This window comes from Nymphalis io, chromosome 27, assembly GCF_905147045.1.
Source record: "Nymphalis io chromosome 27, ilAglIoxx1.1, whole genome shotgun sequence".
In the NCBI taxonomy this organism is placed as follows: domain Eukaryota; kingdom Metazoa; phylum Arthropoda; class Insecta; order Lepidoptera; family Nymphalidae; genus Nymphalis; species Nymphalis io.
Genome location: NC_065914.1, coordinates 5,450,636 through 5,477,539, shown reverse-complemented (window position 1 = coordinate 5,477,539; position 26,904 = coordinate 5,450,636). Strand labels below are relative to the sequence as shown.

Below are 26,904 nucleotides of genomic sequence, written 5' to 3'. Positions count from 1 at the left end.
TCTGGTATAAGTTTTATGTGTATTGGTTTAATAGATTTTTTTCATTTATGCATTATAAAAAAAAATGGTGTTTGTGTCAAGGTACTCACGAGAATTGATGCGTAAACATATGAGCCCTACCATGTACCGAACTTACGCACACATTAAAGCATTTACAAGAGCAAATCTTACGCTGACGTTATCTAACGCTCGAAATATTACGCTTACTCGTCTGACGCTCAAAGTCTCAGTTCCGTGTAACCGAGCGCTAAGGTGTTTACACATCAAAACGTCTGATTTATAAATTAATAAATAAACTAAAAACCGTCTTTATCTTCGCAATCGGCACACACTTATTAGTCTAATTAAAAAGTTACGTCTACAAGAGAACACGGATTATATAATAGTTTCATCATTTCTCGATCGTCTCTCGTTATGTATGTCACCCGGTTATGCTTCGTGAATATACAAGTTTTTAATGTGCATTCCTGAATAATTTGTCTTTATATATATTTTATACATAATATGATTAATATTTAGAGTATTGCGATAGATATACAACGTATTGCTGTTTAATGGTAGAGTATGAATGGGTGGAAATACCCAGGCATGTTTGAAGATAATATAATGCAAGTATTAAAAAATAACAAAATTAATTTATTAACAGTTTCATAAGGGTATGCTAATAGCGTCAACATAAAAATGGATTCGTAATTCTAAGTTCATTTCCCTTTAAATGTCATTAAACCTGGTCTCAATAACGATAAAAAAAGTTTTATCCCAATGCTGTCATGGATATATTGCTCTCAAGATATTTTGAAGCAAATTTTATGACATTCTTCATTGTATTAAACATACATTGATCATATTCATTAAATGTTTCTTTTTTACTATCTCTACTACAATATTTAACTTTTTGAGTTTTATTCTGTCGCTACTTTTATATTGTGATTAATTTATACAAAATACATCTACACATTTAGTACATATATGTTTAAAAAAAATTTTTTTTTATAAAGTAGGAAGGCGGACGAGCATATGGGCCACCTGATGGTAAGTGGTCACCAACGCCCTTAGACATTGGCATTGTAAGAAATGTCAACCATCGCTTACATAGCCAATGCGCCACCAACCTTGGGAACTAAGGTTTTATTTCCCTTGTGCCTGTAATTACACTGGCTCACTCACCCTTCAAACCGCATCACAACAATATCAAGTACTGCTGTTTTGCGGTATAATATCTGATGACTGGGTGGTACCTACCCAGACGAGCTTGCAAGCTTGCACAAAGCCCTATAAGTAAAAAATCTTCAAAATCTTGTTCGATAGACTTCAAGACTGACCCATCGCCGTGAAATTTGGTACATGACTATTTTTCTCAATTTCAAAGGCCGGAGCCGCCGCAGAAAAAGCTGACGTGAATATTTGCAAACATCAAATCCTATTCAAAATTATGTCTTTGTCATATGCACTTGAAAGGCTTGGAGTAATAGTGCAAAAATTTTATTAAAAATATAAAACCTCGTTCATCTTATCGCCTCTACTGGTGTTAACAGTTACCGAAATGCTGCAACGGGGAAATGCTGCTAACATTCTTGCCACCATTCCCCGCGGTCATGATTTGCACATGCACATTTTATTAGTATACATTTAACGGTTTAATATAAATAATTATTGTAAAGAATTTATACATCCTTTTTTTCATAAATGTATTTATTTATACTAATATTATAAAGAGATAAGATTTAATTTTTGTGTATGTTTGTTTGTAATGGATTAACTCAAAATCGACGTAGACGATATAAACATTTATTTTACCTATAGAAAGCTGCATTATCTGTGAGTAACATAGGCTATATTTTATTTTAAAAAAAATTAGAGGTCCATACGGAAATTGCCAGAATGTAACCCAAGCTATGCTAGTGTACTATATACTTTGTTGCAATATGTTCAACCGATAACATATAATAAATGGATAATATACAAAACTAACAGTGCAGCATTATATACTTACATTATTTATTTATCTTATTTATTTGCATGTGTGTGTTTATTAGACTAAAATACGTTTTGAATGATAAAACTTTTAGCGTCCTATTAGGCGCTTTTTATTAAAATGCACTTACATATACTTGTATTTGTATGTCTGGCTGATATTTTGAAACGTAATTAAAACCAGTTTCATCAAACCAATTTACCTTTAATTATGCGAACACTAGTACAGACGACAAAACAATTACAAAAAATTAAATTGACTAAAAATTACCGGTTTATTTAAAAAGGCTAAATTACTAATCTTTTTATGCTTTTTTTTTAAACCACTTTAAAATTGAAATCAAAATATCTGATCAAAACCCTAAAATTATCTTGATAGCAAAAAAATCACGAAATGTTCTCTAAAGTTTGTGTTTTTCTGATATACAATAGTAATGCTATAGGTTATTGAGACTAATTTAAATTGAATAATTAATTATATTTTAATTAAATATAGTCAGCCCAGGATTTATGTTCAGGCCTAAAAGGCCTAACCCAGCCGAGGACCCAGCCATAAAAAGCATAATTTTACTATAAACGCTTCGGAATGGGGGCCTCAAATGTCATTGCTTAGGAGCCTTGGGTCTCTATGTCCAGCCCTGAATATATAACATAGTATATACAGTAGTAATAAGCGACGCGTAGGTGAAAAATGAAATTTTAATCGTTTTGGACGTACTTAAAAAAATGATGAAAACATTATATCTAATACGGAATTCACGTGCACTTTCCTGACATTAGTCAGTTATCATTGAAGGTCAAGTGCAGTAACAGACAAAGGTTTGGTCACGCATTGGCGTGAGTCCAAATCATTTCATCACGAGGACGAACCGAACAATCGAACTGTCACCACTTTAAATAATTTTCACATCGCATTCCATTCATATGTGATCTTAGACTCAAACTCCTTATTTTCAAAACATCCTTCCTTGTTATATGTACCCAAATATGTAATGACAATCTTTTTTTATCTCAAATAGGTAGGCAGTCACTTGTAGACATTCGCACTTTAAGAAACATTAATCATCCGTTACATCAACGCGTCAAAAACCTTGGGAACTAAGATGTTATGTCCCTTGTGTTTGTAGTTACACTGGCTTACTTCCCCGTCAAACCGGATCGCAATAATACTAAGTATAACATGTGCAGACGTTACCTGAGTTAGGTGTTACCTGCCCGGGCTTACAGAGCACCAGGTGAAGAAAAATTGAGGATAAGCATTCAATCGACTGTCGAAATGTCGACTGCATAGAGCCGCGTTTGGCGCATTTGAAAGTTTTTTCGAGATATCTTTCGAAATATCTAGGATTTATCGTTTGCCTCGCGTGTGCCTCAGGTGTGTAAATTTCCTTACGATTTTTTTTCACGAGATTAATTATAAGCACAAATTAATTACATGAAAATTCAGTGGTGCTTGCCCGGGTTTGAACTCACGATCATCGGTTAAGATTCACGCGTTCTAACCACTAGGCCATCTCAGCTTTTTAATTTATATTAATTAAGTAATATCAAATTCAAAAAGCTACTGAAGCAAAATTCTGAATAACAACTAATTAAATTTTTAATGAAAAGAGTCGTATGAGCTAGTTTTAGCCTTTTTCACCAAAAGGCTTAAGCCCTGCCAAATATATATTTTTTACCACTTTTAATCTTTAAAATATTATCGAGATTTTGATTAAAAAATTACATTTCATAAATCGAACGCGAAATATGTAAATTCAAATCTCATACATAATTTGTGAAGTTAATTTTTATATTATATATTTATATTATCATTTATATTTTCGTTATCTGTTGTCATTTGTAAAACACGTGTTTTTAATCTGTTTGTTTATTTTTTTGTGGTTGAATTATAATTTTAATTGTATCTATATAACAAGTGAGAAATAAAAAAATTAACAAGGGATACAATATTAAATATCATTTACATAAAATTGAAGATGTGAGTCGATGAAGGCGATACGTAACTTTTTATACATAAACTTATAATAAAGTTTCAATTCCTATTTTATATATTATAGCCAGTGTAATTACAGGCACAAGGGACATAAAATCTTAGTTTCCAAGGTTGGTGGCGCATTGGTGATGTAAGCGATGGTTAACATTTTTTAGAATGCCAATGTCTATGGCCGAGACATAAGCCGAGATGGCCTAGTGGTTAGAACGCGTGCATCTTAACCGATGATCGTGGGTTCAAACCCGGGCAAGCACCACTGAATTTTCATGTGCTTAATTCGTGTTTATAATTCATCTCGTGCTTGACGGTGAAGGAAAACATCGTGAGGAAACCTGCATGTGTCTAATTTCATTGAAATTATGCCACATGTGTATTCTACCAATCCGCATTGGAGCAGCGTGGTGGAATAAGCTCCAAACCTTCTCCTCAAAAGGGAGAGGAGGCCTTAGCCCAGCAGTGGGACATTAACAGGCTGTTACTACTAATGTCTATGGGCGTTAGTGACCACTTACCATCAGGTGGCCCATATGCTCGTCCGCCTTCCTATTCTCTAAAAAAATCCATGTTAAATTTGAAAAAATAGATTTAATACATTTGAACATAACGCCTTATTCAGTCGGTTCATGTAATCAGTAAATGCATAAATAGAACAATGTAAGTAATATGTGTATTATCGCTGTTATATGCCTTTTGTCTTATTTATTTATTTTTACATATAAGATATACATATCTTAATAGTCACAAAATTATCCGACATAGACCCCATTCATCTACTGTATGATCCTAAGTACTTTGAAGTTGATCCCGTGGCGCTCCTCGTTACGGAAAGGGTACCGCTGGTTTTAGTTCGGGTTGCACTCAGCGCCTTGGACACCGGCGAGTCCCACATACCTCCCACCATTCCCGTGAGGAAAACGCGTAATGCGATTATCCAGCGTGAAAAAAAGCTCATTGTATGGACATATTCGTTAAAAACCTTCATATAAATTCGATGGCAGCAAAGTAGATACGGACGTCTGCATTTTTGTGAAAATGCTTTTTTTACGAAAATAAGCTCATATTAATCTTATCTAGAAGTCTGTATAATTTTTTTTTTTTTAATTTTTCTAAGTAATTACAATTTTCTGGTACGTAAATGAATACACCTACACTCGATTTTTAAAATACGCCGCAGTAGAAACGGACATTTGAATTTGTGCGCCTTTACTTCGGAGTATCCACAGATGATTGAACCGCAAACAAAGACATCAGTCACTTATCACACTCTTGCGCATACGCGGTTAATTTATCGCACTTTTTGTTAAAATAATATTGTTTATAACATTCTACGTTTATGTATCCTTAAAATATTAGTTTCTATCAAGATACCTACCATGATTTTTACAAAAATATCAAACACAGTAGCGTATTGGAATCAACAGCAGTTGACGACGCGGAATTTAAATAATAACATAGTTTATTCGCACCTAATCGTTAACGTTTTGATTACTTTCTTTTTTCATTAGAAGTAGTTTGAAAGTGATAATAATTATTGAGTTATAAGATTATTTTTTTTAATTTTATACTCGGTAACTAATCTTTACTAATATTATAAAGCTAAAGAGTTTGTTTGGTTGAACGCGCTATTCTCAAAAATTACCGGTTCAAAAAAAATTATGTTAGTGTTCCCTTTTATTCTATTTAACATCAAGCCACAACCAATAGGAGCTAAGCATCAATAAAAAATGTTGCAGAAACGGTGAAAATGTATTCTTTTTGAGAGATTCCGTTGCGTGCGCTGCCTAAACGGTTAAAGATAAGCAACAATCACGTATGCCAGAATTGTTTTTCTTAAAAGATAAAAAAAAGCATCCACGATATCATATTTGTATCATTTAAGGATGACTTACTATTACCTTTTTTTATGGTAATCATATTAGTTCGAAAATAATCCATTATTTGCGTAGATTTTCTTCTCATTGTTTTGTTAAATTTATAATTACTCGTTTTTTTAATAGTTAGTTAATCATAAGTACTTATTTTTTAAATACAGATTTACCTTTCAGTTTTAAAAGGATACAATTTCTTATTAAGGTATCGTTTGCAGTCATAATAAGTCAAATAAAGTACAGAGACAGACATTAAAATATACAGTACAGTATCACAGTAACAGCCTGTGAATGTCCCACTGCTGGGCTAAGGCCTCCTCTCCCTTTTTGAGGAGAAGGTAAAAATATATCGGAATAGATTTAAGGGAATTCAGTTTTTCTCATGGCCAATTGTATGTTGCCCTATCTAGATCTGGGTGCGGCGAAAAATGTTGTTATTACTGAAATACTATAAGTCCGCTTTTAGTGATTTCTTTAAGGATATACACGGGTGGAACCGCGGGCACAGCTCGTTACCAATAAAACACTTAACTGAGTGATTAAAAATAGCCTGATATTCTGTAAATTCAAGGGTGATTATACTTTTAAGAAACAGTGATATTTATTTTTTATCTGTATGTTAGTATTATACATTATTTATATTAATTAATAAAAAAATGGTTTTTTTATAATTAATCTAAAGTATAATTTACTTAAATATAGTTTTGATTTTTTTTGTCCATAAACAAAAATATATAATTATTATGAATAAATAATAAATAAAACAGTATTATTGTATATGCATTATTATTAAAACAAAACATTTGTGTGGTTTAGGAATATAAATGAGTTTAACTGAGAGTCGTAGATGAAGCTATGTGAAATGTTATACGCAAAGTAAATGAAGACATCTACAAAATTTTAGTCTAAAAATAATAAATAGTGTTTTTATGTCTCTTAGATTTCTTTAAATATCCTTAAAAAATAGTTCCGGCGGTTGTTATCTTAATTTATTAAATATTTTAATTATAATGAGCTCTATTTTGATTACAACGAATAAACGGATATCAGGCAGATGTCTTCTTTTACGTTGAGGCTTTTACAAAGTAAAAAAATACATCTACATTATTTCATAAAAACAACGAAATAGCGATAAAACTCGTTTTACAATAAATAAAAAATATTATATTAAATCATCGTAGAAAATTTCAAGTTAATTGATACATAAATGTCGAAATGGTAACTATTTTTTACTTAATGTGCTCTCCTGAAAAATTGCTATTATGTAGATGTCCGTATCTACTTTGTTGCCATCGAATTAATTTAAGGACATATGGTTAAATGAAAGTGAGATTTTTAAAGTAGAATCAAATTTCATTCTGGTTAGAAAAAAGTATATTACGGTTTTTTTTTTATTTTTGACCATTATTATTTTAATAATCACTTATTATAATTTATGTTTGTAATTATATAATAAAAACTTATGTATAAATGGAGAATAACAAAGTGTATCTTCCATTGTTGAATCCCAGTTCTTTTAGGAGGCCTACAGCCTTACATTCTAACTGATATATCGGCTGAACCGTAATGAAACTGTTTAGACTCATTTCGATTCTTAGCGAAGTATCTGTTACATTCAATTGGTGTAAAAGTTGTCCAAATATTCAATTCATTTATTGAAATATTAGAAAAATACTTTAACAGAGCTTTGGAACAAATTTAATAAATATTTCGAAACCTATTTCACCAATCGAATGTGACAATATGACGTAGCGTTATGACAACATTTTTTCATTAAATTCGTTCGACAATCGTATGGAAATAGTTCCCTACAAAATATGAAATAAAAATAAATGTTAAATATTATAACCTACAATTATTTTTTATCTGTTTAAATAGTTTTATACTCGTGTACAGTTTACTATCCGTAATTACAACCACATATAATATTATAAATACATATACATACTTACTTATTTACTTAACGATACAAAAAAATCAAATATTATTTAAATTGTCGCACTACCAAAACCACAAAAGTGTATCTCGTGTGCATTTTCGTTTCTAGATTTACATAAAATATACACTAAAATTGTTTCCTCAAAAAATGTATAATTTAGATGCTGATATATTTATTTGTTGAAACTATGTACAGACATTTTCATAATATACAAAATTAAAAAAAAAAAACAAAACACATTACAAATTTATGGCAAAAACACGCCGTCTAAAAGATTGTCCTGTATCTGACTCAACCTTGGGCCAGCTCTTGGGTCACCAGAAGTGTAGACCAGTTTCTTAGAAATATCTTTTATGATTTTTTTGTATCGGACGACCATGGACCTAATGTTTCAAAACCCAGCCCCTCAAATTCATATCCGTTGGATATAAGTAAATATTTGCGGCGCTTGAGTATTAGGGCAGCTTCAGCGGCTTAAAAGTTTAAATGTCAAATCGGGTTAATAAAATGTAGTTATAATGTACTAATTTTTCTTTATAATTAAAATTCAAATTAAATTCTCATTAACAAACTAGTTTGAATTTTTATAATGACGTATCTCAAAAATTTAATTATTTTTATTTTTATCATTTCAAATATAAATGAATAGAAATATTCCGTCTAAGTCTGTTTTCTGTCACGTTTAAATCTAGCCTTCAGCAATTAAGCGAAACACGCAACTCATACAAGCTTTATTTTATGTATTCGCTTGCGTTATATATCTATATCAATATATATCATAGCTAGTATATTCGTAAAATATTGCTTTATTTTTTTTATTTGTGTACGCACCTTTTTGATTTATTTTATATATATAATAAGTTTAAAAAGCCGATATGGCCCAGTGGTAAGGACGCGGGAATCTTAACCGATGATCGTGGGTTCAAACCCGGGCTGGCAGCACTGAATTTTCATGTGCTTAATTTGTGATCACAAATCGGTGAAGGAAAACATCGTGAGGAAACCTGCATGTGTCTAATTTCACTGAAATTCTGCCACATGTGTGTTTCACCAACCCGCATTGGAGCAGCGTGGTGGAATAAGCTCCAAACCTTCTCCTCAAAAAGGGAGAGGAGGCCTTAGCCCAGCAGTGGGACATTCACAGGCTGTTTCTTACTTTTTATAATAGGTTTTACATACTTATTATTAATGAAGTTAACCGTTTATAACATATAATGAATTTATCTAATTTCATGGCTATTTACATATAAAATTATTAATAACTTAATTGTTGATATAGGTTTCCGTATTTGTAAATGAACTGTGAGTATTTGGAAAATAATTAGGGCCTTCCGCTGCTTTGCTGCCCCAAGGTCTAGCTTCGAAATCCAGCTCTGCCAGTTGGAGGTCGATAGCGTAATATCGGTGATTATGTGAGTGAGGGTATAGAGAGTGCACTTGCGTTTGTGTTCCGTTGCGTCAGTAGAACATCATGGAGAGGCTAGTGTGGCCTTTTAACACCCACACAAAGAAACAGCCCTCAATATTTTTTTATATTATAGGTAGGCGAACGAGCATATGGGCCACCTGATGGTAAGTGGTCACCAACGCCCATAGACATCGGCATTGTAAGAAATGTTAACCATCGCTTACATCGCCAAGGCGCCACTAACCTTGGGAACTAAGATGTTGTCCTTTGTGCCTGTAATTGCACTGCCTCACTCACCCTTCAAACCGGAACACAACAATACCAAGTGCAGTTCTTTTGCGGTAGAATATCTGATGAGTGGGTATCAGGCGAGCTTGCACAAAGCCCTACCGCCAGTAAAAAACATTTTTATATACAGAAACATACCATTTCTTATCACTTACATATAAAATGACTTGCCTTGTTTCTAAGGTGCAAACGACACGATGTAGTTAAATACAGAAAAAAACTTAATTGTCCTATCAGTAATTACACATTTAATGACCTCTAGAGCTATTCTCTAGGATCAATATTCAAACTCAGCTTAGAACACGATCGTGTAATAATTAACGGGCCGGTTGGCGTGGTTGGTAGATGACTTGCCTTTCACGCCGAAGGTTGTGGGTTCGTTTCCCACTAAGGAACATTTGTGTGCATGAATATGTCTGATTGTCCTGAGTCTGAGTGTAATTATCTATATAAGCACGTTTTTACGAAAGAAAAGTAGTATATCAGTTGTCTGATTTCCGTAGTACATGCTATGCTTAGATTAGATAGTCGTGTGTGAATAATGTCCCAGGATATTATTATTATTTTAAAATAGGCAGGCGGACTGGCCAATCGGCCTCCTATTGATATACAGTCACCATCATTGACAAACACAACAATACTATGTATTGCTGTTTGACAGTAGAATATGTGATGAGAGCGTGGTACCCAGACGGGCTCACACAGAGCCCTACCACCAAGTGACCCGCGAATCTTTATCAAAATTATCCTATATTATATAATATTGCTAGCGCATTTTAGATGATTATTTCCCGGTTACTGCATACAAGAAATATATCCTACTCACGGATCGTAGAATTGTCTACGAATCATGTGATATCATTAGTTCGCCATTTACGAATCAGGAGGCTACGAATAACGGATAGTTTGTTAAATATAAAAAGTAACAGCCTTCATCTCCTTTCTGAGAAAATGGTTAGAGCTTACTCCACCACGCTGCCCCACGTGGCGGATTTTCATCTATAATATAGGTTCCTCACATGTTTTCCATCACCGCCGAGCGCGATATGAATTATAAATACAAATAAAGCATTAATATTCAGTGGTGTTCACTGGGGTTTGAACTCGGAATCATCGATTAAAAATTTAAGATTCACCTTTTCCAACTGCTGTGCCATCACTGATAAATAAATGTACGGAGATTACTATGCAAGTGTTTTTTTCAAAAGGGCAATTTTTCAAACAATTGTTACTTGTAATTTTTTTAGCGATGTCATTGCCATATGCGTAATTAAAAAAAATCGCACAAAATGTATGGGACATTATAATTTAAGTCGGCATTAAAATTCGATGCCCTAAAACCAATTAAACCTGCATTACGGAAATCCAGACTCGTTTTAAAACATAACTGTACTTACTGTGTCTTATAAGATGATGAAGTGCTCGGCAAACGAAAACATCACAAGGAATTTGTCCAGCAGTGGGATATTAACTTTTAAAATGATGATTCGAAAATGCTTTTTTTGGGGTTTATTTTTTTAATCTTCTTTCTTTGTAATTTCCTGAATATCTGCCTTCTGCGTTTGTTCTAATAGAATGAGTGTTTGTATGTATGCATGATGACAATTACTTTTAAATTACATATTAATATTATAAATGCGAAAGTAACTCTGTCGTTCTGTATGTCTGTTACGCTTTCACGACTAAACCACTGAATCGAATTTCATGAAATTTGATATGAAGCAAGCTTGAGCCCCAACTTGCCCCCAAGGAAGGACATAGCACATACTTTTTTATACCTGACACTCCCCCCCCCTAATCCCCCAGTGAAGCCGTTTTTATATTATTAGTTAATAAACGGTAAACTCTCAAGTTGAGTATTATGTTTCATACCGGAAGTAATTGGACACTATAATGACAGTTATTACATACAAATATACATAGTATGGTACAAGTACATACAATAAATATAATTATTAGTATATATATTATATATTTCTAGCGAGTGAGGATAGCGAAATTATCATCATATTACAAGGCATCACATCACATTTCTCGGGGGTTGGGCTTTGTGCAAGACCATCTGAATAGGTACCACCAGTTCATCAAACTCCACCGTTCGAAGACTGAGTGAGCTAGTGTACAGGCATAAAGAACAAAGAATCTTAGTTCCCAGATTATTCTGTACATCTTTAAATATTACGCGAGTCAAATAAACCACCAGGTGGAAGTAGCAGTCGCCAATCGTAGTAGTAGATACTTAATGTATTTACAATGCAATTTTTCTATCTCACTATTTTTAATTACAATGAATCTCTTGCCTCCATATCTTCTACGGCGGAGATTTTAAAAACTAGCCATATACTTAAGCCGAGATGGCCCAGTGTTAAGAAAGCGTAAATCTTAACCGATGATCGTGGGATCAAACCCGGGCAAGCAACACTAAATTTTCATATGCTTAATTTGTGATTATAATTCATCTCTTGATTTACGGTGAAGGAAAACATCATGAGAAAACCTGCATGTGTATAATTTCACTGAAATTCTGCCACATGTATATTCCACCAACGCGCACTGGAGCAGCGTGGTGGAATAAGCTCCAAAACTTCCCCTCAAAAAGAGAGAGGAGGCGTTGAGCCCAGCAGTGGGACATTCGCAGGCTGTTTTACGGATACGGTACATACTTAAGCACAAATGTGGGCGGAAATTACTACAATATTACTCACTATTCTCTCACTGCCATCGTCTGATGATACAGCACCACGAGCAGAGAACTATAAAACGCAGGACCAATGGCTTTACATGAATTTTTAATCTCATCTGATATTGTCAGCTTACTAATTTTGTTCTGCTACTGAGAATTCTGTAATAGAAAAATTTAATAAAATTTCTGTCTACAGTCTACATTCACAAGGGACATATCATCTTAGTTCCCAAAAAAACTGTTATTGTATAACCTATAATTGTAAAAAATTAGCAAAAAAAACCCGTTGAGTTTCTTTCACCGGTTCTTCTAAGGAGTTATCTATTTCCAATCCAGTGGTAGATTTATGATAATCAAAAAGTAAGTGTAACGCTTGTTTATTGAATAAAGATTACTTACTGTGACATGATTAGCGAAGGCGACGACACAAGGTGTATTGGGTGCAACTGTTTTGACTGTTACTTTAAGCGATGGTGTCCATTTAACACCAGGTGGCCTATCTGGCCTGTCCGCCTTCTTCGTTTTATATAATAAAATATATACTTTTCAAAGTTGTATCCGATAACGAATACCGAGAAACAAGGAATCGATGTATTTTTTTTTATAGAATAGGAAGGTGGACGAGAATATGGGCCACCTGATGGTAAGTGGTCACCAAACGCCCTTAGACATTGGCATTGTAAGAAATGTCAACCATCGCTTATAGCCAATGCGCCACCAACCTTGGGAACTAAGATTTTATATCCCTTGTGCCTGTAATTACGCTGGCTCACTCACCCTTCAAACCGGAACACAACAATATCAAGTATTGCTATTTTGTGGTAGAATATCTGATGAGTGGGTGGTACCTACCCAGACGAGCTTGCACAAAGCCCTACCACCAGTAAAATGACAAGATGTTACTCAAATAAAGCCATTTCAAGTATATCCACGCCTTAAAACACCGAGATCTACAGCACTAAGCAAAGCTACTAATCAAAAAATACTTATACACACTCATAATTAGCGTAGAGATCATGTAACTGCTATGCTAACGGTCACGGCCTTACAATAAATATAAAGGTAAATGGTTCTCAAACCGTGGTCCGTAATCTGGAGTTCCGTGGAACACGCATTTAAAAAGCTAGTTTTGCTAAAAATAATATATTACAAAATACATAATTTAAAAATTATTTAGTTATGTAACTTTTTTTTTAATAGCACCTTGAAGCTGAGGTTGCTATCTTGTATCCTCGATTCGATATGATTTTGTTTATGTATTTCCATAATGCACTTATTTATGCGAGCGATCTTGTTTTTCTTATTGCGTCCTTAAATTCAAAATGGTTGACCTCTGATATAATTCGTATATGATATAACTCGCTTTTAAACCAACAACAATATCTTTTTGAATTTAAAGTGCACCAATCATTCCCGACGTTCAACCAATTGACGATCACCAGCTTATATTATCTATCATCCATTGTAACTTAATATTAAAACTGACATAAAAGCACAATTAAACAATTTTAACGGGACTTGTTCGGTTCAGTAAACGGTCATTAGATCCTTTAACGATAAAAATATATTCCAGTCTTTATTTTAACTGTAAAATGTGATAAAGTTTTTTATATTTTATTATTAATACGTGAATATTAAAATTCGTCCTACATTTTGGCAAAACGTATTACATAACAGCAATGCTAATTATTGTCATGTTTCAGTGTGTGCGTCAACATAACTACAAGCAAAGAAACGTAACATCATAGTTTTCTAGGCCAAGCATTGATAACTCTTTTCAACACTTGGTCGGTGATATTTTGCTTCCCCCGGCCTGCAAATGGGCTACCTGATAGTATGTGATCAACACCACCCATAGACTGGGAAATATTAACCATTCCTGACATTGTTAATGCACCACCAACCTTGGGAAGTAAGATGCCATGTCCCGTGTGCCTGTAGTACTGACTCATTCCCTTTTCAAACCGGAACATAACAAAGTGCTTAGTAGGTGATATAAACATACGGTTGATATTTATTTATTCACTTATTGTTTTATTAAGCACACGTGTTAAAGCATTCAACACAATTAAAATCAACAAAAAAAAAATACATCATATCAATTACAAGTGTACAAAGCATTCATAATAATAAAATTAATTACATAATTTTACAGTAAGTAATCATTGTAGCAGTTAATAAAAAATACAAAATTAATCACATATATTTAAATAATTTGATTTAATTAACTATTGTATAAAATTATTACATATTTAAATCAATTTTGTAAAAGTAATATTCTAATAGTCAAAGTTTAAAATTATTAAAATTATCATAGAAAATATCCAATTCTGATATGGCCTGAGAGAAAATATTGTTGTGAACACATAACGGCGGTAGAAGAGAACCACGATTAGTTTCGACAAATGGGATGTGGAAAGTGTTTCGTTTGTAGGGAACTGCTAAGTAATTCATTGTTCTGAACACCGTTCAAGATTCTGTGCACTAAAGATCGACTTTGTTAGAACTGTCTGTGACAAATTCCATTACCAAAATAAGCTATGTTTGGTGAAATTACGTTATACCCTCTCAATGTCCTATCAGTGAATGCTTTATAAAAGATTTTAAACTACAGAAGCACATTCCAGATGGCTATAAACAAAATTATAGCAATGTTTTTTGTTGCGGCAGAGAATCCTCTAGTGTTACGTTTTAGAAAAACCGAGAGTATTAGTTGCTTATTTATGGATTTAGTGGTATTCTGGACGAATTTTAATATGTTACCATGATACGACCCACATCTTTAATCCCACTTTAAACACAGCTACTTTCCGTAGCTGGGTAACTTCAATAGTGTAGTTTGAAAGCGGTTTTATCGTTCTAGAATATTCGATAAAGAAGATGAAGATGAAGATAAGAGAAAAGAAATGCTCTTTACATTGAGAGTCATTTTCGTTTCACCAAAGACTGATTCTAATTGAAAGAAATGTAAACAAAAGATGAGAACGTGAAGGCTAATGCTATCCCGGATTTTAGGAAAAGATTTTCAAAGTCCACGTGCCTAGACCACTATGTGTCCCATCCTGTACTCTTAAATTAATTATATATCATCTGCAAATGAAAAAGTTTATTCATTAAGAAAATATGGTTGAAGGCTTCCTACAAAGTGATTGACCTAACCATGCACTTTGATTGTCGTCAATAATGCTATGAGTGTGCTGGTATGAGTGATTTCATGGAATAATTGTATAACCCGTTGACTGTCTCGCTGGTCTTGTCTTGTAAGGCTGTTGATCCCGTGATTCTGAGTTCATACCCCATAAGACCAGTAGATGTGAATTGTGATAAAGATGGTTAATCGAGTCAAATAAATCGAAATATACAGTTTTTGTAATAAAATAAATATTATTGTTATAATAATATATAGCAACACAATATTTACATCACACACACACAAGGGAGAAGAGATCAGCAACGCAGAGATATGATGAGTCCGTCTCACCCCCAAGTTACGCCAAAAGATGTTTTATATCAAAAGTTATTTACCTGGTGGTAGGGCTTTGTGCTCGTTTGGGTGGGCCAAACCCACTCATCAGTTATTCTGTCACTAAGCTGCGATACTTAGTATTGTTGTGTTCGGGTTTGGAGAATGAGTGAACCAGTGTAATTACAGGCATAAGGGCATCTCAGTTCCCAAGGTTGGCAATGTAAGGAATGGTTATTATTTCTTACATCGCCAATGGGCTGTGGTGACAACTTACTCTTATATGTCCCATTTGCTTGTCTGCCTATCTATAACATAAAAAAATGGTTTTGTATCGCGGTACGGGGTTTCAGAAAAAACGTAAAGCATTGGCTCTGCTCCTGAACTTTTTCGTCGTGACGAATAAACCATTAAATCGGATTATGAGGATGAGCACACGTCTAGACAACTATAATATCCTGCACAGTGAACTGTGGTGTTGTGTCTCTCGACAATGGCAGTCGCCGAAATCGGTCAAGAGCAGAATATCATTACCCGCGCTTATAAAGATGTAAAACATGAGTAGCGACCGTTATAATAGCACCTCACTCGCTCAGCATTCGCACCTCTTTACACTATGTACAGTTAGAAAAAAAGTTCATAATTTGCGCATATAAGTTAATTTTACATTGAATATTTATTCGTAACAAATATTGCCTTGTAATGTAGTTATTGTGGTGGTAGACCGACAAATGGACCCGTTTTATTGTAAATGGTCACCACCACTATTAGACATAGACGCCATAAAAATATTAAACATTCCTTATATTGCCGATGTGTCGCAATCCTTGGAAATTATTAAGGTTATGTCCCTTGTGCACGAAGTTTTTCTGGCTTACTCACCATTTCAACCGGAGTAAAACAATACTAAGCATTGTTATTTGACGGTGGAATAAATGATAAGTGAGCGGTACCTACCCGGACAGGCTTGCACAAAGCCCTACCACGAAGTAAACTTGTTCATGCATAGCTTATCAAACAACACTAAAATAAATACAAATCTTTTATCCGTTTGATATGTTGTAAAAATAAATTAAAAATTAAAGTTGTCGCTGTCTGTACAAATATACTAACTTTCCGTTACTTATAAATCTTTCTTTATGGGACAACATTGGAATGTTTCATATGTTTTATTTTATCTTTTTGCTAAGTTCCAAAATAGAATTTAAATATTCTTCAAACAGGTATCGGGTTTTGTGGGATTCAAAACCACTGCAATGGCCGTTCTCAGTCTCAATTTAAAAGGCTGTGAAATCGTTTCCATACTACCTATTCACTGCAGAGCGTTCAGCTCTTTCTCGAACGCTCTGTCTATGTTACTTTGTTTCGATATGTAATCAAAAGTAAAAAGCAAATTTCAATATCTTAATTTTATACTTTTCTCTCAATACCTCGACAGTTACCAAAAATAAGTGAAAACTTAATATGATCTAAATTGTATACCGTACAAAAAACAATAAAAACGCATATTATAATAATTATCGTACCATGACAAAAAGACAAGCTATTGCAGAAACAACAAAATCTACCCTCTTTATGAAGATAGGCGGAGCTCATCTTGGTTGATATTTTGAAGTTAAACTTTTCTAAGCACCCAATATCTTAACATGCTGGGTGAACACGACACATTCGCAGGTACTCTCGTCTGAAACAAAATTACTATTCCGTTTGAACATAGTATGTATTTTATAATAATAATAATAATATCTTTATTCCTCAGGCAACAAGGCCCATACTTTTGGTACATGATAATTAAACATAACAATATACATTAATAATTAGAATCACAATCACAAAAATAATAATAATAAAAATATATAGGAATTATTATTATTATATTTTTATTTATTAATTATTATTATTTTATTTTTATATTACATTTTCCCTCGTATGAAATAATAAACACCTAAACACACGGGCCGTAGCCAAGCGCAAGTAGGGTCTAGGTGATCGTATAAGAAGCTGGCATGTGTTCAGGATGATTGCCTTTTGGAATAAATTATGAGTGTGTTTTATAATTATTATTATTATTCATAACCGGTTTCGAATGTTCTCCAGTAGACGTGTACGGTCATTTTTTTGCGTACAAAAATTATTTGTTAAAACAAAAGTGAAAAATAATAATCATCTGTTTTAATAAAAATAAAACATATTTGAATTTATTATATAGTTTTTTTAAATATTCTATTTTTGTTTGTCTTTTTTTCATTATCTTTAAAAGATACACATTTTACACTGAAAGTCAAAACTACAGCCTTTGAATGTCCATGCTGGGCGAAAGCCTCATCATATTGTTATGAGAAACCACTACACCAATAGGGGTTGGTGGATTCACGTGTTACAGATTTTTATTTCAACACATGCAGGTTTCCTCACGATGTTTTCCTTTACCACCGAGCAAGAGATGAATTATAAACACAAATTAGGGAAATGAAAATTCAGTAGCGCTTGCTTGGGTTTGAACCCGCAATCAACGGAAAAGAATCTCATGTTCTAACCACTGGGGCATGGATCCTTAGTAATTTTCTCGCCAGAAAAACCCAACAACTTTTCATCAGCCTGGGGTTTGAACCAAACTCGAAACTCACCGCAGAAAACGGACGTGAAATGTATAATCATAACATTTCAAGAACACACGCATCAAAATAGTATATCACCATAAATCTGTTGTCAACTTGACGGGTGAGTAATGAAATGAGTTCTTCCTCACGCGATCGCGGCCTAATCTAGTCACTAGACTCATTTCACTATTATGACTTTTTTTTTATTTGACCATTTCTATCTTCTATCCATTTTGTTATCACGATACGATAGCGATACTAACTGATTTTTTTTGTCTCTTGAAAACGTTTCTTTCATATGAAGTGGGTAGCACTACAACTAAAAAAACAAAGGTTTTTCCTCCATCTATTTGGGGAGCGTCACGGAATCGCTTACGCATATTACAGTGACGCCGGTTGGCCATTAAAGAGATTCCCGGAATACAGACTAGCCCCCTAGTCCTTACGCTTACGGCGAAGGGAAGAAGGTGCGCATACCGTTGACGCCTCCTCCCTGGTCTTTTATTTATTTATTTATTTATTGAAATAGTTATACCATCAACTTATCACTTTATTTTAATAAATTGTCACCATGAAAATAAACAAAATAAAATCACCTAAATCGGTACAGCCGTTTAGGAGCAGTTCGGTGACATATAAAGATACAGAAAAAACATTTGTTTAGTTATTTGGTAATCCAAACTACTTATTTACCTTCTTTATTATATTAAGTATTATATAATATGTAACTAAAACCAAAATAGGATTACACTCGTTTATATTCGTTTTTTATTTTTATTTTATAGTATAGGTAGGTGGACGAGCATATGGGCCACCTGATGGTAAGTGGTCACCAACGCCCATAGACATTCAAGAAATTTTAACCATCACTTACATCGCCAATGCGCCACCAACCGTGGGAACTGAGATGTTATGTTCCTTGTGCCTTTAATTACACTGGCTCTCTCACCCTCCAAACCGGAACACAAGAATACCAAGTACTGCTGTTTTGCGGTAGAATATCTGATGAGTGGGTGGTACCTACCCAGACGAGCTTGCACAAAGCTTCAACATATATTGAATTACTTAGAAGTAAATAAATTAAAAATATAGTGAATGAGTTGTGTAAGTGCATATGTGTAAGTTTATACATAAATTATATTATTTATATACATAAAGATATGTTGTATTTGTTTCAGGTCGCCTCGCAGTGATAACGTTCAGCATATGCACAGTGGTTCTAGGGGTGATACTATCCTTCGTGCCCTGGCTCGATTATATAATATTTAGGGTATGTACACTTTTATATATATACAAGAACGACCGAACAATCCAACACCATGCTTTTAACTAATCTTCAAAACGTATGTGACCATTTTAATCGATCACAGCCTAACTTAAAAAAAACTCTAGCTAAATCAATTCAGCAATGCCATCTTCTTAATAATTCTTTCCAATGTCAAATCAATGATGATAGAAAGAGAAAAGTCAGTGTTTAAGTAAATAGGTTTTCTAAAAATAATGACACAATGCCCCGTTGGATAATGTTAAAGATTCGCTTCGCGTCATACTTTTTTCGCTTTCAATAAAAGCAGCCTACAGTACAGGATTATATAAATGAGCTTAGAGCTAGTATTCATGGATGTTCATACAGGATACATAAATGTAATTATATATGGAATCTAGCGAGTTTCTTGCCGGTTCTTCTTGGTTTCACATTCCGAACCGGCGGTAGCTTTATATTAAATAAAAATTGTCTGAGGACTAATGATTTAAATTAATTTTTTAATTTAAAAGTGCTTGTTAGAGCAATTATTTATAGAATTGGTAGACGGACGAGCAAATGGGCCATCTGATGGTAAGCAGTCACTAACGCCCATAGAGATTGGCATTGAACATTTTGGGTCATAACATCTTAGTTCCCAAGATTTTTGGCGCATTAGTGATGTAAGCGATGGTTAACATTTCTTACAATGCCAATGTCTATGGGCGTTGGTGACCACTTGCCATCAGGTTGCCCATATGCTCGTCCGCCTTGCACTTGCACTTGCAGAAAAGGATTTCTACAAAAGAAAAAAAAACACAACTCTCAAGCATTTTGTTCTTGAATCTGACCAAAAAAATAATAAGAAAAAATTATTATATTTTTAACAATTAAATAGTTAATTAGTTTTCTTAATTTTTCCATATTAACTGGATTACGCCCAGGCTTGAGTCAAGGCAATATTTACAAAGTCGCGTCGTAGTTAAACGATCGCCTCCAGGCTGTTTAAGTTAAATATATTTATGTAACGTTTTTGTTTTAAAGTCACGCTTGCTCTAATCGAGTTTCCAAAGGTTGAGGCATTGACATTCCACCTTCAGAGACCACGAATATTATTAAAAAAACAAAATGTACGAGGTTAGTATTAAAAACTTTTATTTACAAACATGGTCTGCACCTAAGGTACACAATTGGATGCCTGTGTTATACATATATGTATATGTGGTAACAACCGACTGATACACAAAATACATACTTATGCAAATAAGACATCCATCCTAAGGTCGGGAATCAAACTCACAACCCCGAAGCGGAGTGCAGTGCACAGCCAACTGCGCCAAAGGGCCAGTCGCTCATGACATATTATAGTTAACAAATGTGTGCGAAAACTTATTTAGACTCTCTCTTCCCTCACTCTTTTAACCTGGGACGGCAAATCGAAGAGTTCGGGCGCAGAACCAACGGCTGTACGGCTGTACGTTCAGCCAACGAAGTGATAAATTACATGCTGAAATTATATATTTATATTTAATTATATATAGTATTTCTAATCAAACCTACAACCTACTGTTATAGTAACAGCCTGTGAATGTCTAAGGCCTACTCTCCCTTTGAAGCGATGGTTTGAAGCTTATTCCACTACGCTGCTCCAAGATAGGTTGGTGGATATACGAAAGGCAGAATTTCAGTGAAATTAGGCACATGTAGGTTTACATACGACGGTTACCTTCACTGCCGAGAAAGAGATGAATTATAGGCAAAAATAAAATACACGAAGATTCGGGGTTGCTTGTCGGGGATTAACCACGACCCTTGGTTAAAATTCAGCCGTTGTAACCACTAGACCCTCTCGAATTAGTTATAAGTTAGGTTTAACTAAAGTACTATCTTTGTCACCAGGAATTGAAACTATGGAATGGCTCACTGAGCTACAGCTACTGGCAGCGTCCTGGCGTGATGAGGCTTACCAAAGTGTACATCTTCAATGTCACGAATCCTCAAGGATTTTTGGAGAACGGTGAAAAGCCTAAGCTGAATGAAGTCGGACCGTTTGTTTACAGGCAAGTGATACTTAGCAACGTACTAATATTATTCATCATGAAGTTTTGCATACGCGTCGACAGGGGAAAAGAAGGGTTACTAACTCAATTCCCCCCCCACTCCTTGTCCCTATTTTACGTCACTATATATTATAAAACAAAGTGCCCCTGCCGCGTTTGCCTATCCGTCTGTTCGAACGCGACAAACTAAGAAACTACCAAACAGATTTTGATACGATTTTCACCACTGGATGGAGAAATTCAAGAGAAAGGTTTTATTTAGGTGAATAATTTATTATTATTTTTTGTGTAAGTTGGGTGATATATGACGATAAGTGTTAAAGATGTCAGAAAAAATCATGCCGACTGGCGTGAGCCGCGTAAACCAATAGAGTTATATGTATTTACCAGGGTTCACAACCGTACGATAATTATCGTACAAGGACGATAATATCATACCTTATTACACTAATACCGTATACCGTAGTACACTAATATCGTACGTGGATTATATGATAATGTCTATTATGATGTATAATTTGATAATTACACGCACCAATAACAGTTTTTACAGTCAGCGCCATCTATTGGCTCATTTCTTTCTTAGGAACAATAGCAGCCGCTTCATATCTTGGCTTGATGCGGAGTGTTGGCAGTTACAATATTTCGCGGGATCAAAACGAATCGACGGCCTTTTTTTAGTGTACTGGTGATTTTAACTGTAATTGCAAATTATTTCAAATATATTGTTGTGATTTTGTATAATATTATTGTATTTTATAATCATTATCCTGTTGTACAATAATATACGATAATTTTGAGGGCCCTGGTACGATAACGGGCTTTACGTTGTGAACCCTGGTATGTACCTTTATTCCGTCCGTGCGAAGTCGGAACGGGTAACTAGTTTATTATAAAACTACACAATACCTCCTAAATGTACAAACTAACGAACTGTAATATCATGATTTATTCATATATAATCTGTTCCTTTTTTTCTAAGCAATAAAAATAAATAAATAACATATGGTCTTATTTATTAAATTTGCTTAGCGTCTGATTAGCAATTAGTACTATACAATGAATTCTCTCTTTCTATCATAATTGATTTGACATTCGAAAGAAGAAGACACATTGCTTGAATAATCGTCGCTATACAACCTTTATAAATAAGGCCGTTATGCCTCAAAATGACCTCATTGGTCGAGATCAAAAATAGTTTGTATTCATTATGGATTCGAAAAAAAATTGCAAGTTAAATTAAAGTTAATATAGGTAGTCAAGTGTAATATTCTTATATTAATTAATAAGGATATATTAATTAATAACTGTTCGTATTAAAAAATATAACAGAACTATTTACAAATAACATGAAATATTTAAATTAAGTTTCTTTACCTTTACTTCTCTGCCATTTGAATATATTATATAAATAAATCTGTATATTTTCAAAAAATAAACCTGTATTGCTTAGTAACTGCCAATAAAAATCCTAAAAGCATTCGATGTTGATAACATTTTCAACTTATATGTACCCAAAAATAATCTTTATAGTATTAAAAAGTTTCTTTTTATAAGTAAATTATGATGTTTTTATTTTATGTAACTAAGGTTCGTTTTAGTCTTGTGCTAATTAGGATATAATTTAAGGCTATCTGATAAACTTCACCTTGAAAACGGTCATTTTGGCAATAAAATAATTGTCACAACTTGCAGCAAAACTGAAGACATTAAATTAATTACTTTACAAGTGCTATACAAAATTGTTGACAGGAATATACAGTGATTATACGATTTGATTCTAATTATTATTAATTACAGTTAAAAAAAATTACTTATATTATTGTAATTATAAAATATCTTCTAAAAGTTCCAATTGATAAGCTATGAGATGACAGTTTTTTTTGTGAATTTTGTTCCATGTAATACTTATTGGTTAATAAAAGTATTTAAAAAAAACTTCACACAATCCTTCAAACCGGTACATAAAATACTATATATTGCTTATTATACATCGTTTAAAATTAAATGTGTTCAGAACTTAAAAGCTACAGTCAACCAGCCAGTAACAGCCTGTGAATGCTCCACTGCTGGGCTAAGGCCTCCTCTCTCTTCTTGAGGAGCTCTTTTTGAGGAGAAGGTTTGTGGAGCTTATTCCATCATGCTGCTCCAGTGCGGGTTGGTGAAATACCAATGTGGCAGAATTTCGGTGAAATTAGACACATGCAGGTTTCTTCACGATGTTTTGCTTCACCGTCAAGCACGAAATGAATTATAATCAAAAATTAAACACATGAAAATTCAGTGGTGCTTGCCCGGGTTTGAACACGCGATCATCGGTTAAGATTCACGCGTTCTTACCACTGGGCCATCTCCGTTTCCTCGGTTAAAAGCTACAGTGGAATAAAGAAACTCATATAAATACATACGTGCATGAAACCTGACACCATTACACACCATTTCTGGTGACAAACCTACTTCTTGTTACCACTGGAAGCAATACAATAAGAGTAAGAAAGAATAGAGCGAGATTTTTTTTGACACAAATGTTTTGGTGTCCAATGTCCAAGTATTTTTATAACGCCCATAGCATATCGCAATGGTTTACCTAGCGATGTAAAAGTCGCAGGTTCGATTCGCCTTGGGCTTCTGTCGTCCACACGTCTAACACATCTACGCTTAATTTTGGGGGTAAATGGGAATATTAGTAAACCCTAAAATGGGCATTATACCCATCCCATACCTTATACCTTTATAATAAATAAAATGACATAAAGTATAAATATTGCACTAATGTCTTATAAAGTTCTTGATAATTGTATTTAGTTCGACTCAACTTTTAAAATTAAAATTAATTTAAATGGATAAATTATTATCTTTACTAAACACGAAAATGTCAACTAAGATAAAAAAGGGATGTCAAAGTTTTTTTAATGTTATTTTTGTTTTAAAGATACAAGACCAAAGTTCTGCGAAGTTCCAAATTTTTAAAAGCACATTAATTATGACCGTGAACATTTTATCTAAATTTTCAAGATACAGTGGAGTATTATATATTTCCTTTCAAGATAATGGCATTATTATACACAGCAATTTATACGTCTTCAATCTTTTTAAAGCCAAGGTATTTAGTATGTTTTCGTTTTAATATTATTTCTTTATGCAACGGATGTAATAATAATTAAACAATTATGACAGTATTTCGACCATGGTTTCAAGGAACTGGGAGCCAATTCTACTAACAAATTGTCCCTTTATCGCAATCGAATCGAAGCGTGATCGTTGTCGTTTATCTATTTTCCTATTCTTTAATTTATTTATCGACTATTGGCATAAAAGTTAACAATTAACTTAAAAAATTAATTTGGTTTTCACACAATGGTATGTGTTAACATCATATTAAAAAAAAACATATTAAAAAAAACTGTCAAAAAAATTAATAAAAAAAGAAAATGGGAAAAAAGGAAAATATATATTAAAAAATATATATAAATAATAATAAAATAAAATGATGAACAGATTTCAATAAATATGCCGCATCCATACTTTTGTATTCCTGAGGTGACACGGCGGGCGATATGTTTAACAAGCTCGTCGATCGTCGAAAAATTTCTGCATCTACCTTCTTTCTTATGAATTTTTGTAACACTGTACGCTTAGATTTTTATATTAGTTTGTGACTTTCTCATGTAAGTGAATTTCTGTAATTCTTTATGAGAAATAAATTCTTTAAGCTTAACATCATATCGGTTCGGTTCGGTTCCGATCCGAATAAATATAGAATAGTAAAAGTTGGATTGGAATTGAATCGGGAATGTATTGTAATCGTTATAGATTAGTAGAATTAGCACCCTGATATTACTTGTAAACACAGTGCTAACACAGTTTTCTGTACTAACTTAGTTCAATGTGTTATTAGGACGTGTCTTAAGTCCAAGAGAGAGGTGGGGCAAAGGAGCTTGGTTTTATGTACTATCCGAGGCATGAGAGTGTATCTCAATTTGTTAACTGCTGAAATTGGTTGAGAAAATATCGGCCCAAATCGTGACTCAAGCCACTTCAAGAGCCACCAGACCAATTTAGCTGTTTTGTTAAAATTTTAAAAATTCTAGCAAATGAATAAAAATATTATATTATTAATAGCCGATTATTAATTATTAATTATATTATTAATAGCCGAGATGGCCCTGTGGTAAGAAAGCGTGAATCTTAACCGATGATCGTGGGTTCAAACCCGGGCAAGCACCACTGAATTTTCATGTGCTTAATTTGTGATTATAATTCATCTCGTGCTTTACGGTGAAGGAAAACATCGTGAGGAAACCTGCATGTGTCTAATTTCACTGAAATTCTGCCACATGTGAATTCTACCAACCCGCATTGGAGCAGCGTGGTGGAATAAGCTCCAAACCTTCTCCTCAAAAAGAGGAGAGGAGGCCTTTAGCCCAGCAGTGGGACATTCACAGGCTGTTACGGTTACGGTTACGGAATAAAAATATTAATTTTACTAGGTAGACTTTTCTGCAAAGTTTCGTTTACATATTTCGTTCGTTAATCAGCTTATTATAGAAGATTACCTGAAATAGTAATCAATCGACATCAAATTATTCTGTTATAGAGAGAGGAGTAAAGGGTGAGTGAGCCAGTGTTACTCCAGGCACAAGGGTCATAACGTCTTAGTTCCCAAGGTTGGTGGCGCATTGACGATATAAGGAATAGTTAATATTTTCGCCTGCCTATAACATAAATATATATATATATATTCAGCTGGACTATGATACATTCGTAAAACGTTTAATAAATAAAAATATAATTAAAATTTCATGTGATATAATAACATAATTTAATATTCTGATCTGACAGCTAGCAGTGAGCTTTCAATGTCAAGCTAATTGACCACAATGTCAAAACCGGTGACTGGCTTAACCGCTACTAGTATCTACCCGCGGCCCACGTGTGAGTAAGTGAGGTGTTAGGTACACTTATCCCTTATGTGTTATTAAATATCTTTTTCTATAACCTTGACAACGTTTATGGAAAATTTTATCATCAGTTGAGAAGTAATAACGTGAAAATGTAACAAGCAATCGAATTAGCATCGTAACTTGGCATTTACAATATTACTAGCAAGGATAGCCACCAATAATTCTCGAGGTTGTTCGCAAAGAATAGTTCTACTAGATCTAATAACAACAATCCGGTTTGAAGAGTGAGCCAGTGTAACTACAGGCACAAGGTACATAGCACCTTCGGTCCCAAGGTCGGTTGCGCAATGGCGATGTTAGGAATGGTTGAAATTACGGCAACAATGCCTGGGTGGAGAAGATCACTTACCATCATGGCCCAATTGCTAGGCTACCTTCCGCAAATACACAAACGTGTTTCCATACAGCTATGTGAAAA

At 33.8% G+C, this 26,904-nt stretch overlaps 1 protein-coding gene across 1 annotated transcript in view; it reads left to right on the top strand.

Moving 5' to 3' along the window:
* LOC126778828 (scavenger receptor class B member 1) overlaps positions 1 to 26,904 on the top strand; it is a 117,120-nt gene that overhangs the window by 70,815 nt on the left and 19,401 nt on the right. The window contains exons 3-4 of the mRNA XM_050502530.1: positions 19,398 to 19,489; positions 21,362 to 21,522. Of these exons, the coding sequence (XP_050358487.1) occupies positions 19,398 to 19,489; positions 21,362 to 21,522 (253 nt within the window). The remainder of the gene's footprint in view (positions 1 to 19,397; positions 19,490 to 21,361; positions 21,523 to 26,904) is intronic.